Here is a 13,662-nt window from a genome sequence, read left to right as displayed (position 1 = left end):
AATCATACATTTTTAAGGGCAGTTTTTGACAGAACAGGTCCTTATAATGGGTAATGTTTCTTTGGACCATGTTCATTACTTATTCATTCTATTGCCAGAGCTCATCTGCCTTCACTACACCATGCTCCACACTAGATATTTCCAAGTTCTTCATGTTGATGATTGAAGATGTCTTGTAATTAGGAAACTGTAGCTATCTAACTCATTTGTCAAAGGACAAAATAAGTATAATAGTTAGGAAGACTAACCCTAACTATTAAGAAAATCAGAACCCTCTTCTTACTTTCCTAGATACTGGTGTGTTTGACCATTTTGAAGTTGTATGTATGTATCTTACAAGTAGAGAAGCTGTAGCCAAAGGGCATCTTTCCTTCCCAGCACAGTGCTGTTACTCTTGGGTTTGACTTGCTTCTTGAAAGTGTGGGAACTGACTAGGCTAAGCTAAGCAGCTTTGTTCTGATCTGTGGGGAGCCCAGTACTTAGGTGCTAGATAAGAACCCCATAGTACCTGGGTCTGCCCAGCCATTTGAACTCATACTATGCTGGTTCAGTTATCTTACATCAGAGTTTTTCTGTAAGGTAACTGAGGGCCAGACAATAAGTAGGAAACTTGGCTGTAGACACCCTAATAACATGGTCTAAAGCTAGAAATTTAGAAGGAACTAAATTCATTGTGTTCCATTGATGTGGGAGTGATTTCTTATTAATAAAGAAACTGCCTAGGCCCATTTCATAGGCCAACCCTTAGGTAGGCGGAGAAAACAGAACAGGATGCTGGGAGAAAGGAGCTGAGTCAGTGAGTTGCCGCCATGATTCTCCTAGAAAAGCCCATACCTCGACTACTGACAAAGATATGAAATAGGATTGTCTTATCTTGCCAAGACAGGGTAGGATGATTCTAAGAAAGTTTCTTGCATTTGATAATGGCATGTCAGTTATGTTAGGCCTTAGCCAAGGTTGGTTGACTCAACATTGCGAACGAGAATTTGGGTGATTGCCCAGGTAGTCAGTTGTCTCTGTCATTTTTGACACATTTTGGATATTTCTCATTTATTCCCTTCTCAGATCTTTGACGGAGTTGAAGATTATATAATTGTAATTACTCTCTACATTATTTAGACTTCTTGTGATAGAGTGTCTGACAAAACTTTTGTTCTCCATATTATTTGTTATATTTATTATTTGTTATTATTGTTTATAGTTGTAGTTAGTTTAGTTCTGTCTTATTTAGACAAAAGGGGGAGATGTAGAGAGACCCCGCCTTTTGGGGTGGGACAGCCTCGGGCGAATGTTTTTACTAATTAATTCGCGCAGACACTGGAGCCGCTTCCTGTTTCCGGTTTACGGTGGATCGCTGAACTCTGGGTGTGTGAGTGTGCTTTTATATTAAAATTGTCTTCTTGTACCCACTGGCCTGGATTAATTAAATTCGCCTTCATTCCATGATAGAGCCATGGAAAACGGGCAGGAAAATTGAGGCTCTCGCTCAAGACAAGTGCTGGGACTTATGTAGGTTGGACACTGTCCTCTTTACTGTTGGTTTATAGATTCAGTTAGCCGTGGGACTGTGTCCATGCTGGATACTAAAACCTGTGCCCTTTACCACTGTAGTATGACTTCTGCTGGCATGTGATAGTTTTGGCTTAGCTTACCTGTTCTTAAACATGTTTCTGGTTTTTTTGTAACCCTTGAATTTTAGTCAGAATCTCAAGTCTTTTTGCTTTAGAGCCCTGACCATTTTTTCTAGGCTTTCTATCTAGAAAGGAAAAGATTCCCTGTAGTAGTTAATGTTCTTCCTAGATTTACTGCATCTTCCTTCTGGTTCCCTTTTTATTGAAGGATTCCTTTCTTTGTATTCCTTACGTTCTGGGCCCATCACCATCGATTACTTACCAATGAGTTGATATGGAACCATTACCGGATGGGAAGTAGCTCAACAGTTTGTTCTGTTCCCCAAACTAAAAACTATTCTGATTCATTTCAAACAGTAGTCTTTGTACATGAGGCTATCAATGATGGGAAGGCTTGGGAAAGACTAATTAGAACCCTGTAGACTAATCAGACCAACAACTGAATAAAACACTTTATTTATAATATGCTAAAATGATTCCCAGATGTCGTGCTTTTATTTAAAGCACACAATTAGACTTCCAGATCTTCACCTTAGATTACTGAGGTTGTAGTTTGCAATGATCTTAATATGTTGTTACCATAATAACTTAATCCAAATAAAACACTTTCCCAAATAGTCAGAACAAATGCCAAGTCAGTTTGCAAGGTGGATTAGCTTTACTTCTTTCTCTTGTACTTTCAGACGCTCCACAAGCTCCAGCTTACCTCTTTAACAGTCGCTGGTTGTTATAACACCTCATTTCTGAGTAGAGGGTAATTTTAGTGACATTACCAGAGAACATATGACTGTGTTATATTAACGGATAAGTCTTGACAGCTAAAAGTTGAAGAAAAGAAAACTCCTTTTTTTAAAATTTAGTATGACAAATTTATAGAAACTTGAGTAGGCAGCACCCAGGAGTGGGGGGGGAGGGGTGGCACTCTTTTCATGGCACTAAATTTAGAACCTTAAACAAGGTTAGTGAGATATGGTGGCATACTCTATAATCTTAACACTTAGGAGTCTGAGGCAGGAGAATCGTGCATTCTCCTCGCAGGACCATCTCAAAAGTGAAAGAAAGAAAAGAGCCTAAGTAAGCTCTTTACCATTTGACATGGCCGTCTTCGTCTGTTTAGATTGGCACAAAGAGTATGTTTATAAGCAAATGGCCACAGGATCGGGAGATTTCTAGGAAAACTATTGATAACTTCTCTTCCTTTCTCACTTCCCAGGGAGGAATGAAATACTGGCCAGCCTGTGTCCTCAAGTGTTTGGAATGTATCTAGTAAAGCTGGCTGTGGCCATGGTGCTGGCTGGTGGGATTCAAAGAACTGATGCTGCAGGAACAAGAGTCAGAGGTCAGGACCTACTGGCATGTTTTTAGAATACTAACACAGAGGGGAAGAGAGTCTTTCTTAAACAAAAGCTGCTTTTGGGGGGGAGTGGGTGGTGAATGAAGCATATGTTTGAAAATGACAAAATGAAGTACATTACTTTGTATGCTAACTTAATTTCTCATCGCTAGATTTTTCCTATAGCATATATCCATATTTATCAGAAGCTTTCTTCTCTAATTCCAGAAAGATGAAAGAAATCCCTAAATTTTTTCTGTGACTATATACTACAAGCCTGTAAAGGCACCACAAAAATGGCTCCCTATCTCAAAAAAAAAAAAAAAAAAAGAGTGAGAGATTAGAAATGGTGTCTTGGTCTCCATCCGTGACTGGCAACTGCTGCTCACACTCTGCCTGCTGGTAGACAGCAGTCAAGTCATCTGCCAGGAGTTGCTGCTGTAGGTCACATTCAAGCAAAGACTCCAAGTGTGCCACACTGGTAACAGAAAGCTGTGCAGCAAGCATGGCACACACAGGTTGCTAACAAGAGTTAACCCAAAGACAAAACAAAACTCTAAGCCAGGCTGTTAGCAGAACTCCGAGACCCTACAGTACAGCAGCAAATAAACAGACACGTCTTAGGAACTGTGTATTTGATCACCTGTTATCTGCAAGGCACTTTGCTAAATGTTGAGCTTAAATAATTGTTTCTTATTAATATAATTAGAAAATACTTATTACTAAAGAAATTGATTTGTCCAATAAAAGTATCTACCACAGGACAGGTTATGTCCATTTGTGTTAAATGTGAAAATTGAGTAATCATTTTAAGGTAGACTTCACTAAGCTATAAAAATTTACATAAATGAAAGTGCATAATGATTTGACATGTATAAAGCACTTACAAAATCCCCAACATTTAGAAGTACTTTGAAACCTAGAAAACCTTGTATGGCTTATATGAATAGCTTTAATCATAGTAGTTTAGTTTAAAAATAGATAAAAATCAGAAAGTTGTTTTACGTCAAGGATTTTAAAAATGTTAAGAATGGGCCTAAGCATCTGGAAATAGCACATGCTCTACTAAGTCTTCGGTGTCACATTCAGTGATCAAAAATTGCTGTATTTGTGACAGCTATTTTTCCTAAGGGTCTTCTCATTAACTGCTTCCTGAAGAGCCTTGCAATAAATTTATCAAAATGCCATATAAAATGTTGACATTTCTTTTTTTTTTTTAGCTATATGGTATTCATAGATCTTTTAAGAATTTTGAACCTTTACACCTTTATTTTTTTTCCTAGGTGAATCTCATCTTTTATTGGTTGGGGATCCTGGCACAGGTAAATCGCAATTCCTCAAATATGCAGCCAAGATTACACCAAGGTCCGTACTGACTACAGGAATTGGATCTACCAGTGCAGGTACTGGATGTGACAATTTTAAGTAAACTGACATTAATACAGAAACTAACAGTAATCTTCTTCTGAAAATTATCTGTTGTAGAATTCAAGTAGTTATTTAGGTTACTGCCAAAAATTGAAGGAAATATAACATCCGTTTTGTACTATTAAGGAAGTATCTTTTAAAAGTTCCATGTTTTCTGTTTAGAACTTAGTTTTATGTACGAAAATGTAAAGATGTCATTTTATAAAGATCTACCAATTTCAAATAAGGAAATTCATTTTACAGAATAAGTAGATAGCATATAGCTTAAGGCATTTTCATGGCCAACAGTGGCTCCTAATGACACCTTTTAGAGAGATTTGTTTATTTAGAAAACGTATGTTCACATATGTACTAAGAGATTCTGTTCATACACTGTAATAATACTTCAGCAAGTATATTTAAAAGCTTTTACAGACAGACTATCAATATCTGGTTATAAATGACAGGAAATTTAGGAGAAATTATTTTTAAAATGTGTCTTGATGTTCTTTTTTTATGGTTTTGATTATTCTGTTCTTGTAAAAATAGGACTTTGGTTTCACAGGGTGTTGTTACATGTTAAGATAGCCAGCACTTGGGAGGCAGAGGCAGGTGGATCTCTGTGAGTTCGAGACCAGCCTGGTCTACAAGAGCGAGTTCCAGGACAGGCTCCAAAACCACAGAGAAACCCTGTCTCGAAACCTCCCCCCCCCCCCAAAAAAAAAGATAGCCTCATTCTGTAGCCTCTACTCAGAGTTCTTATGAGATGCTTATAAAGGTCATCACAAAAGAAATGTCCCAGGAGTTCCATCTGAGGACTTTAAATACTGTATTAGTGACTGCTGCTAAGATGGGATCTGTGAATTGAGAACACTAGAAGAGGAGGAGTGGCCATAATGAGCACTGCTTGTACATTTTGAAATCCTTATGGCCCAGTGTGTTCTACATCCTAAAATCAACAAGACACTGTGTGAGTGATTACATGAAATGATTACTAAGCAGTTATGAAGATTGTCAAGAAACAAGCCCATGCTATCTTGCAGGCAACTAATAATGTCAGACTATTAATATCAAGGAAATAGTACAGTAAATGGATATGGCTTCAAAGTGTCAATGATAAAGTGAATTAACACTTTTCCTGCATTTTAAATGTCAAGATCAGAATCCAAATGCGAGAAAAAAGATTAGTAAAGATTTTACAATTGTAGAAACTTATTGCTACTTTCTACCACTCCAAAGATGCCATAGCCTTTCGTCATTCTTTTGAAGTCCATTTAGAGTCAGGCTGCACATAGTTTAAGGTGTAGCAAAGGGGCCATGTTTGTGAAAAAATTTTTTAATATAAATGTGTAGTTGTGTTGCAGGGTGTTGCACGGTATCACTATGGATTGTGGTAGAAAACCACACCATAGTCATTCATTTCTTTAAATTTGATATTACTTTCATTTCTTTTGTGTGTGCATATATGAAGTTAGAGGAAAACTTGTGGGCATTGGTTTTCTCCTTTGACCATGTGAATCCTGGGTATTAAATTCATGTAGTCAGGCTTGGCAGCAAGCCTTTACCTGCTGAGCCATACTGACAGTCCCCCAAAGACTTTCTTAATAAAACTAGACCCTAAAACTATAGGGTAAAACAGTAGAAAGTTAAGGGTCAGACAAGGTTATGAATGAGCAAATGCATGCATGTACACATACTTCCTCAGTTTCTAGAGTGTTTCCTTTACTCAAGGAAATGGTACCTTCATAACCTACTCACCTAGCTCTTCAGTGGTATAAATGGGCAGAGGGGTGTGTGTGTCTCTTTTCCCCAGACATTGCATTGTGGCATATGTCTTTAATTCTAATACTCCAGAGGTACAGGCAGGCAGATCTCTGTGAGTTGAAGTACAGCCTGACCTACTTAATAGGTTCAAAACACATAAAGCTATATAGAGAGATGCTACCTCAAAATAAATAAATGAATGAATGAATAAAGGGGTCTGGGGATGTTATCTAAGCCTTTTAGCTATAATTCAGACATAATGTCTATAAACAAGGCTAAACAGGAGGGAATTCCATGCATGCTAATTTCTTAATTCTTTAGTTCTAGTATTATTCATTTGTTTTTTAACTTTAAATTCTACATTTAAAATAATAGGCAATAATTTTATGTCTCAAACTTATGACAGTGAGCTATACATTTAAAAACTGACATAAAAACCTGAACATATAGTATTGCAAAGTGGTATTTATAATCAGGTAAAGACTCAAGTAAATTGTTTTACTTGGTGATTTTAGTTTTTACTTTTTATTTCTAACAAATTCTTCCTACGGTATTGATCACTTAACTCTTGTTTTAACATTTTTTTCTAATTGTAGTTAGACAAAAATGAGATTTTTCTTTTCAAATACTTAAGTCAGAAGTATTTTATTTTTAAAATCTGTGGACTGGGATATGTAATAATTCGGAGTATTGAATTTCAAAGTTTTAACATTTAACAAGACTTTTTTCACAAATTCATATTCTAAAATACACATGCCTTTCTAAAAAAACAAAAAATGCCTTTCCTTTCCTTGAAATGCTTTTAAAAGCGCAGTATAAAAGCTTAGATGTGAAGGCACTGCATAACTTGCATCTTATGGCTGTCCTGCTTCCCATCAGCAAGGGTCAAAAGAAAATATTCTACTATAAATGTAATGGAGCAAATCCTTGAAGTACTTATTTCTCATTAAAGAAAATATGCTTTTTGGCCCATTTATTTGGTAAGTTCTTTCTAAAATTGCTCTTCAAAAAAAATTGTCTGGAAAAGCTGTCTAGAACATGTCAACTACAGATATGCCCTGATCTTATCACTTTAATGAGAAGCAGAGGATATGGGGTATTGTAGCTGTGAACAAAACTAGCCAGCTTATTAGGATAAAGCAAAGCAGACCTTTCTAAATTACCTTTCTTATAGCAACACCGCCGACAACCCAAGTTCAGAGTTTCTGTAAACTAAACAGCAGATCTTTTTGGCTTTTCAAGACAGGATTTCTCTGTTTAACAGCCTCCTAACTGTCCTGGAACTAGTTCTATAACCAGGCTGGCCTTGAACTCACAGAGATCCACCTGCCTCTGCCTCCCTAGTGCTGGGATTAAAGGTGTGCACCACCACCATCCAGCTATAATCTAATCTTACACTTTAGAAACCTTGCAATTGCTCTTGCCGTGTTGAAATCTCTGGACAATAATGATTTGTGATCATGGTCTCTCAGTTCTATTAGTAGGGAAGCATAAACCATAGTCAGAGGGACTTCAAAGGCAGCCACATTTATTACATAAAACCACAAGTCCAGTGTTAACACAAGCCGTGGTGGTAGCCACAAGATGCACTGGGGTGGCCTAGGAAAGCCTTGGTGGCATGTAATTGATTTCAAATTCCCTTTTTAAAGATAGCTTTTCACTACAGAATGGAAGTTTGCTCCTTAAATTAAAAGGACGCTGTCTTCACAGGAAATCATTTTAGTTGAAGTAAACTTTGTTCTTTTAAAGGCTAGTAAAAAGTATTATTGTCCAAGAGGCTAAAACACCTTCACAACCTGGTCTAATAATTGATAACTCTTTTTTTATAAATGCTTTAATTACATATAAAGGAGAAGAAAATAATATATATACTTTAACCAGATTAGTTTCAAGAACAAATAAAATAACACATTAGAGAAAAAAAGTACTTAAAAATAGTTGTATTTATATTCCACAATTTGCTCAAATACTGGTTTTCTTATAAACTTTCTACAGGATGTTTTTAAACAGATTCTTCACATTTCACCTTGACTATGTACTTACGGAACTTCAGGGAAATAGTTCTGTTTTTAATAGCTTAATCTGTACTAATGGGATGGCATGTTATCACATGCAGTCCATGTGGGATTCTAACATGACATTCAGTGAGTTTTCTGACGTGGACCATCCCTTTGATGCTGAAGGTAATGCATCTGTTGAAAGAAGTGACTGTAGATTTGGGTTACTGCTCTCTGCATCTTCCAGTTTTTCTGTGTTATCTTCCCAGTTAATGTGGAATCTTGTGACTCTGGGATTAGATGCCAAAATATTTCTTTGAAGCTAGAAAGAAAAACAGAAAAGTTAGATTACCATATGCAAACTGGGTGGTTCTGTTAGTCCTTTTAAAGGACTAAATTCATATGCAAAGCTATCAGAAAGAGAAGCAGTTACACCTAACTAATAGTCAAGGACTAATACAGCATTTCCAAACAGGAGACAGGGAAAAATTCATCTAGATCATTTCATCCCTGCAACAAAGTGTCTTGCTTTTATACTTCTACTTCCTAATGCTAAGGGGGGAAAGGTACTTCCCACGCTTCAGAGAATGTTTTTAGTTAAATAAGTATGTCTTTAGCCTAATGTGTTTGCAGGCTGGGAATGTAGCTCAGTGGAAAGAAGTATTCTGGCTAAGTCTGTAGGTTCAATCCTAAGCACCAAGAAATAAAACACAAAAAAACAAAGACTTGAACAATTTTCCTCAAATAGAACCTCTATAATTACTCAGATCTTAACTATATTAAAATGCATTTCCAGAAACAGTATTTTAGGGGATTATTATTATTATTGTTTTGTTTTTTTACTGCTATACAAAGGTTCTATCAGGAATAACCCTGGCTCAACAGGACAACTCCAAATTGTGGAAGGCATCCCAACCCACCAGCAGAAAGCAAAACTTTCTCAAGTTTGTAACAAGTCTGCCACATAGAGTACCATGGTCAATTTATTAAAAAAAAAAAAAAAGACCAATAACTAAACCCGTTAACTGTTCCCAGGGGGAGAAATTTAAGATACTAAATGTTTTTAAGACTACTGAATCAAATTTTAATGTCTCAGAATTTAAGTTGTCACCATCAAAAATAATAGGATAACATATATAGCTGTTCTAAATATTAATAAAAATAAGCACACACTGCAGGGTGACAACTGTAATCCTAAAACCTGGATAACTGACTAAGGAAGAATGCCATAGTTCAAGGCCAACCTGGGTTACAGCAGAAAATCCTCTCAAAACCATTGCAAAAGAAATGAATAACAAAATCAAATTGATCTTTTTGCCACAATTTTAGGAAGCATTATGGGCAAAAATATATTTAATCACTTCGCTACAAACATAGGACAGTCTATGTCCTCAGTGTTGACTCAAGGTACCCACCTAACATTAATTTAGAGAGGCAGGACTGAGGTCATCCATGCAAATGGAGCAATGATTAGTTTGTTCAAGTGCCACAACACTTCAGATTTGCTTCAAGACCATGTTCACATTGTAGAATGAAATAACAATCCCCTAAAATTTGGATAGTACAGTAATTAAAAAGGAATAGTAAGAAAAATTACCTTAGAAAAATCTGGTTTTACTGGTGGATTTTCCCTTAATTCTGTTTCAGTATATTCATTATTTACATAGTAGCCAACTCTAATAAATTCTTGACCTCGATAGGTACAAGTAATTAGCACAACTGTTACCCCCACTGCATCTGCATCTGGAATGAGTCCTGGATTCGGTGCATCAGCCTAGAATAATTTTAAAAGAAATACACAAAGGACTGTTAGTGGCAGGTACAGTGAGTGAGTTTCAATTACTTTAGCACTACTTGAAATCACATTAGTGGGGGAAATATTTTATTTATTTATTTTTATTTATTTATTTTTGGCTTTTGGAGGCAAGTCCTACTTGCTACATAGCCCTGGCTGGACTGTTACTCTCTGTTCAACCCAAGCTGGCCTCGAATTTATGTAATTCTTTCACTCTACCTCCTGATTGCTCGAATTTCAGGTGAATAGCACCAGAACCAACTTACCCACCAAATGTTCTTTGATGGGAATTGGCTTATACCTAGAACATAAGGTTCCCACTTCTGTGTTTTAGTCCTGAGTACCTTCAGTACTTTGCAGGCACAATTACAGCTAAAGAAAGAAATAATTCTGGTTTTACTCTATGGTGATTAATTACCTAATATTGATTATAAAATCATTGTTTATAATCAAGTCAACCATTGTAGTGATCCTAACCTGTTGCACCTCTAATTTTCAGTCCCAAGTTACTATGTATTAAATTAGTTTCACAGAACTTATTCCAGTAAATGTATATTCTATCAGTTTCCATCCTCTATCAGAGACCTGGGTTCTTTACACCTAGTCAGTCACTGTTTGCAAATACTTCAGTAGTAAACTATATGAAACTGGCAATTCTATTCAACCCCTTGCACAACTAAATAAGGAGGAAACATATACTGAAAAAAAAAAACTGACACTGGATCTTAAAAACTATAGAGCAAGTTTGAAAAAATGAAAATCATTTGTAAACAGTCACATCATTGGGCACTAAGTATAGTGTGCTGTTTGAGTCACATACGCTGGAAATTCAGTGCAGGCAAAAACTTTAGGCAGATGGTACCAAAGACCACATTTTGAATCATGGTAAACCTTGAGGAATGGAGAAAGTGAAACAACAGAACTAGAAGACACTGAAAATACCAGGAAAAACTGGGACCATGTCGATGGTAATGAGCAAGACGGCTGAGACTGACTCAATGGAAAGAACCAAACTAGTAAGACGTAGTGATGGCAGAGGCATCTGAGTAAAAGCCGTTCTGTGTGGTAAACAAATGAAATGCTAGCATAATAGTTTACCGTTTCCAGCACCAGAGAACATCCTTTGCACATGAACTCTTCTGTAAATACTGCAGCTCGGAGACTTTTAAGACTATGTCTCTCTGTCTCTCTCAAACACTGAGCCAGCACTAAAAGCCATAAAATCTCATGGAAACTAAGTCTCAGTTCCCTTCAGCTTCTCTTATTCTCTTACCTTGTCATCTCAGCATCTCAAGTCTAAAGGCTGGGTGTTCGTCTTCATCTCTTATGCACAATACTGCTAAGCTTTCTAACTGTCTCTGTAAGATGTGCCTCTGCCTCAAACAGTACCCTTGGCTATAAAGTTCCTTCTCAAACAATCCCCCAAAATTTATCTCTTGATATCTTCATCAAACCTATTTTTTAAGCAAAAACCTTTCTGATTCAGAAGGTAGCAGCTTCCCTATTTATGTGTTTATGTTACTTGACACAAATCTCCTAATATATGTCTTAATATAAATGCAGCTGTAAGAATTTATTATTTTAGAATATTATTTTCCCATTACTCAGTTCCCATCCCAATAGGGTTTATGATCCCCTTTGGACCGAGACCAAGACCCTCTCCTGTACAAAATACCCTTTGTCCTATAAATCTTAAGCATCTTGGGGTTACTTTTGGGACATCCAATGGGATTCTTATATACCTGGAATACTATGGGAAAGAGTTCAGTAATGTTCCTACCGCCCAAAAAATTAGTTGTAGTTGTGTCTGTGTTTAAAAACATGGTTGCCAGAGGATTCAGCTTGCACAAATTTGGGTCAAGAAGTGTGTGTGCCTCTCACATTATTAAGGGTGGAAAAGTTATGAGGACCACTCTTGTTGACCCAGTCCTCAAGACTGGACAGATGTCTGGACATCTCCCTGCTAATCTTAAGACCACTTGTAAGAAAACAGCAGACCAGGAAAATAGGACAGTTTGCTCATAACACAAAACAAAAAGTATACCTTAGTTTCTTTTCATTAATAATTGTCAGACTTTAAAAATTGAATAGGCTAACACATGACCTAAATCACAGAGCTTTCTGTTCTTTTTGGCAACATTTACACTGATACCAACAAAAGCTACATACTGCTGTGAGATTCCCCTCACAGCACTGTGGCAAGCCAAAAGCTTAGAGGTATTCTTAACATAAACACAAAAGATTCCCAAAGGCTCATTCCAAAATCAGCAATACAAAGAATATATATGACTATACATTAAACCGAGCTACATCATGAATTACCAATACAGTATGTAGTACCCAGGATTATGGTGCAAACAAATCCTGCCGCTTTATATAATAATAGTCTTAAGTTAATTACAGATGTAGCTAGTTTTGTCAATAATTTGCTAATTGCCTTATTCCTTCTAATATTCTTATGAGGCAGGTCATTAGTGGGGTCACATTGTCTTTTAAGTAGAAGCATCAGGTCTGCCTGCCTGCAACTGCAGTGCTTCCTTGGGCGCTCTGTGTTGCTATGGCTTTCACAAGGTTATGCACACATACAACTCAATTTAATGGCACTTTTAATTAAAGTATTACAGCCTTTAAACTACTGTAGTTGAGCCTTTCTTTACCATTTGTTTATATACACTAGGTTATTTGGGGTTTGCTAATAGTGAACAGTCCCTGCTCCTCAGTTCTTAGGTGTGCTCTAAAGCAACTCCTCGCCCATTTCTAATGGAGTTCTTTAAAGCGAGTATTCATTGAAATTGTCCTGTCTGTGAAGGGAGAAATAGAGGTCAAGGATAGGAAGTAGATCTTTCTCCTTGATTCTGCCTACACTGAGACTCAGTTAGGCAGAAATACTTTTAACAAAAATCAGTAGTTCTTTAAAAACTAGCTCATTACTCCTTGCAGTATTATAAATAGCTCCCTCTAAGAAGCATGGATAATTGAAAAAAGTCACTAGTTTTATACAGCAATTTAATATAAAGTAGGCGAAATGACAATGCAGAAGACAATGTCTCAAGCGTGGGCACAAACTTAACTAGTGTCACGGTAGCTGAGAACATGACTTACACTAACAGGGTAGGGTGTGTCACAGCGTCCTCTAGAAAATCAGACATTAGGAGCCTCAGTGAAGAACGACTTCAATCCCAATGCTTCAAGTCACACATCTCCATCTGCTAACATTTCTTAGCCTTCAGTTACTGACTATGCCAAAATGAGGGTGTTGAAATTACATCAGAAGATGCATATTACTAAGCAGCACACCATTGAATACACATTCGGGGATGCTTTCATCCTGACGAACTGTTCCACAGGACAAAACCAAAACCAACCTTGTGTGCAGTGATACAGTTTCTGGCGTACTAGTTCTGCTACTAGCTCCCAAAAGTAAAGACATTTGCGCACAGATTCAAGTACAGAACTGCTTTATGACAGAAAGTGCCTGCAACGACAGAGCAGACTAATAGCGGGAGTGGATGAAGTAAAATTGCCTAACACAAAAAGGATAAGAGCACAGAGATAACTCAGTCTATTAAAAACATCTTACCTGAAAAACAAACATATGCCTTCCTGCAGGAACAGGGCCCACTAAAACAGAGTCTAAGACTTGATCGTATTCTTCACTTTCTGCAGAGCCCACATAGATAATTTTCCACTCCAAGTCTAGGATTAAAAACCAAAAACATTACTTTATACCAGTAA

At 36.9% G+C, this 13,662-nt stretch overlaps 2 protein-coding genes across 2 annotated transcripts in view; one reads left to right on the top strand and one right to left on the bottom strand.

The window, feature by feature from the left end:
* The window catches only part of Mcm9 (minichromosome maintenance 9 homologous recombination repair factor), a 71,881-nt gene that overhangs the window by 11,463 nt on the left and 46,756 nt on the right, over nt 1-13,662 (top strand). The window contains exons 6-7 of the mRNA XM_005363628.2: nt 2,845-2,970; nt 4,248-4,367. Of these exons, the coding sequence (XP_005363685.1) occupies nt 2,845-2,970; nt 4,248-4,367 (246 nt within the window). The remainder of the gene's footprint in view (nt 1-2,844; nt 2,971-4,247; nt 4,368-13,662) is intronic.
* Nucleotides 7,969-13,662, bottom strand: part of Asf1a (anti-silencing function 1A histone chaperone) — an 11,295-nt gene continuing 5,601 nt past the window's right edge. Inside the window, exons 2-4 of the mRNA XM_005363627.2 lie at nt 13,508-13,623; nt 9,730-9,906; nt 7,969-8,454 (exon numbers count right to left, since the gene is read on the bottom strand). Coding sequence (XP_005363684.1) covers nt 8,242-8,454; nt 9,730-9,906; nt 13,508-13,623 — 506 coding nt within the window. The 3' untranslated portion in view covers nt 7,969-8,241. The remainder of the gene's footprint in view (nt 8,455-9,729; nt 9,907-13,507; nt 13,624-13,662) is intronic.

Source organism: Microtus ochrogaster, linkage group LG9, assembly GCF_000317375.1.
Source record: "Microtus ochrogaster isolate Prairie Vole_2 linkage group LG9, MicOch1.0, whole genome shotgun sequence".
Classification (NCBI taxonomy): domain Eukaryota; kingdom Metazoa; phylum Chordata; class Mammalia; order Rodentia; family Cricetidae; genus Microtus; species Microtus ochrogaster.
Note: the sequence above shows the minus strand (reverse complement) of the source record. Positions and strands in the feature narration are given on the sequence as shown.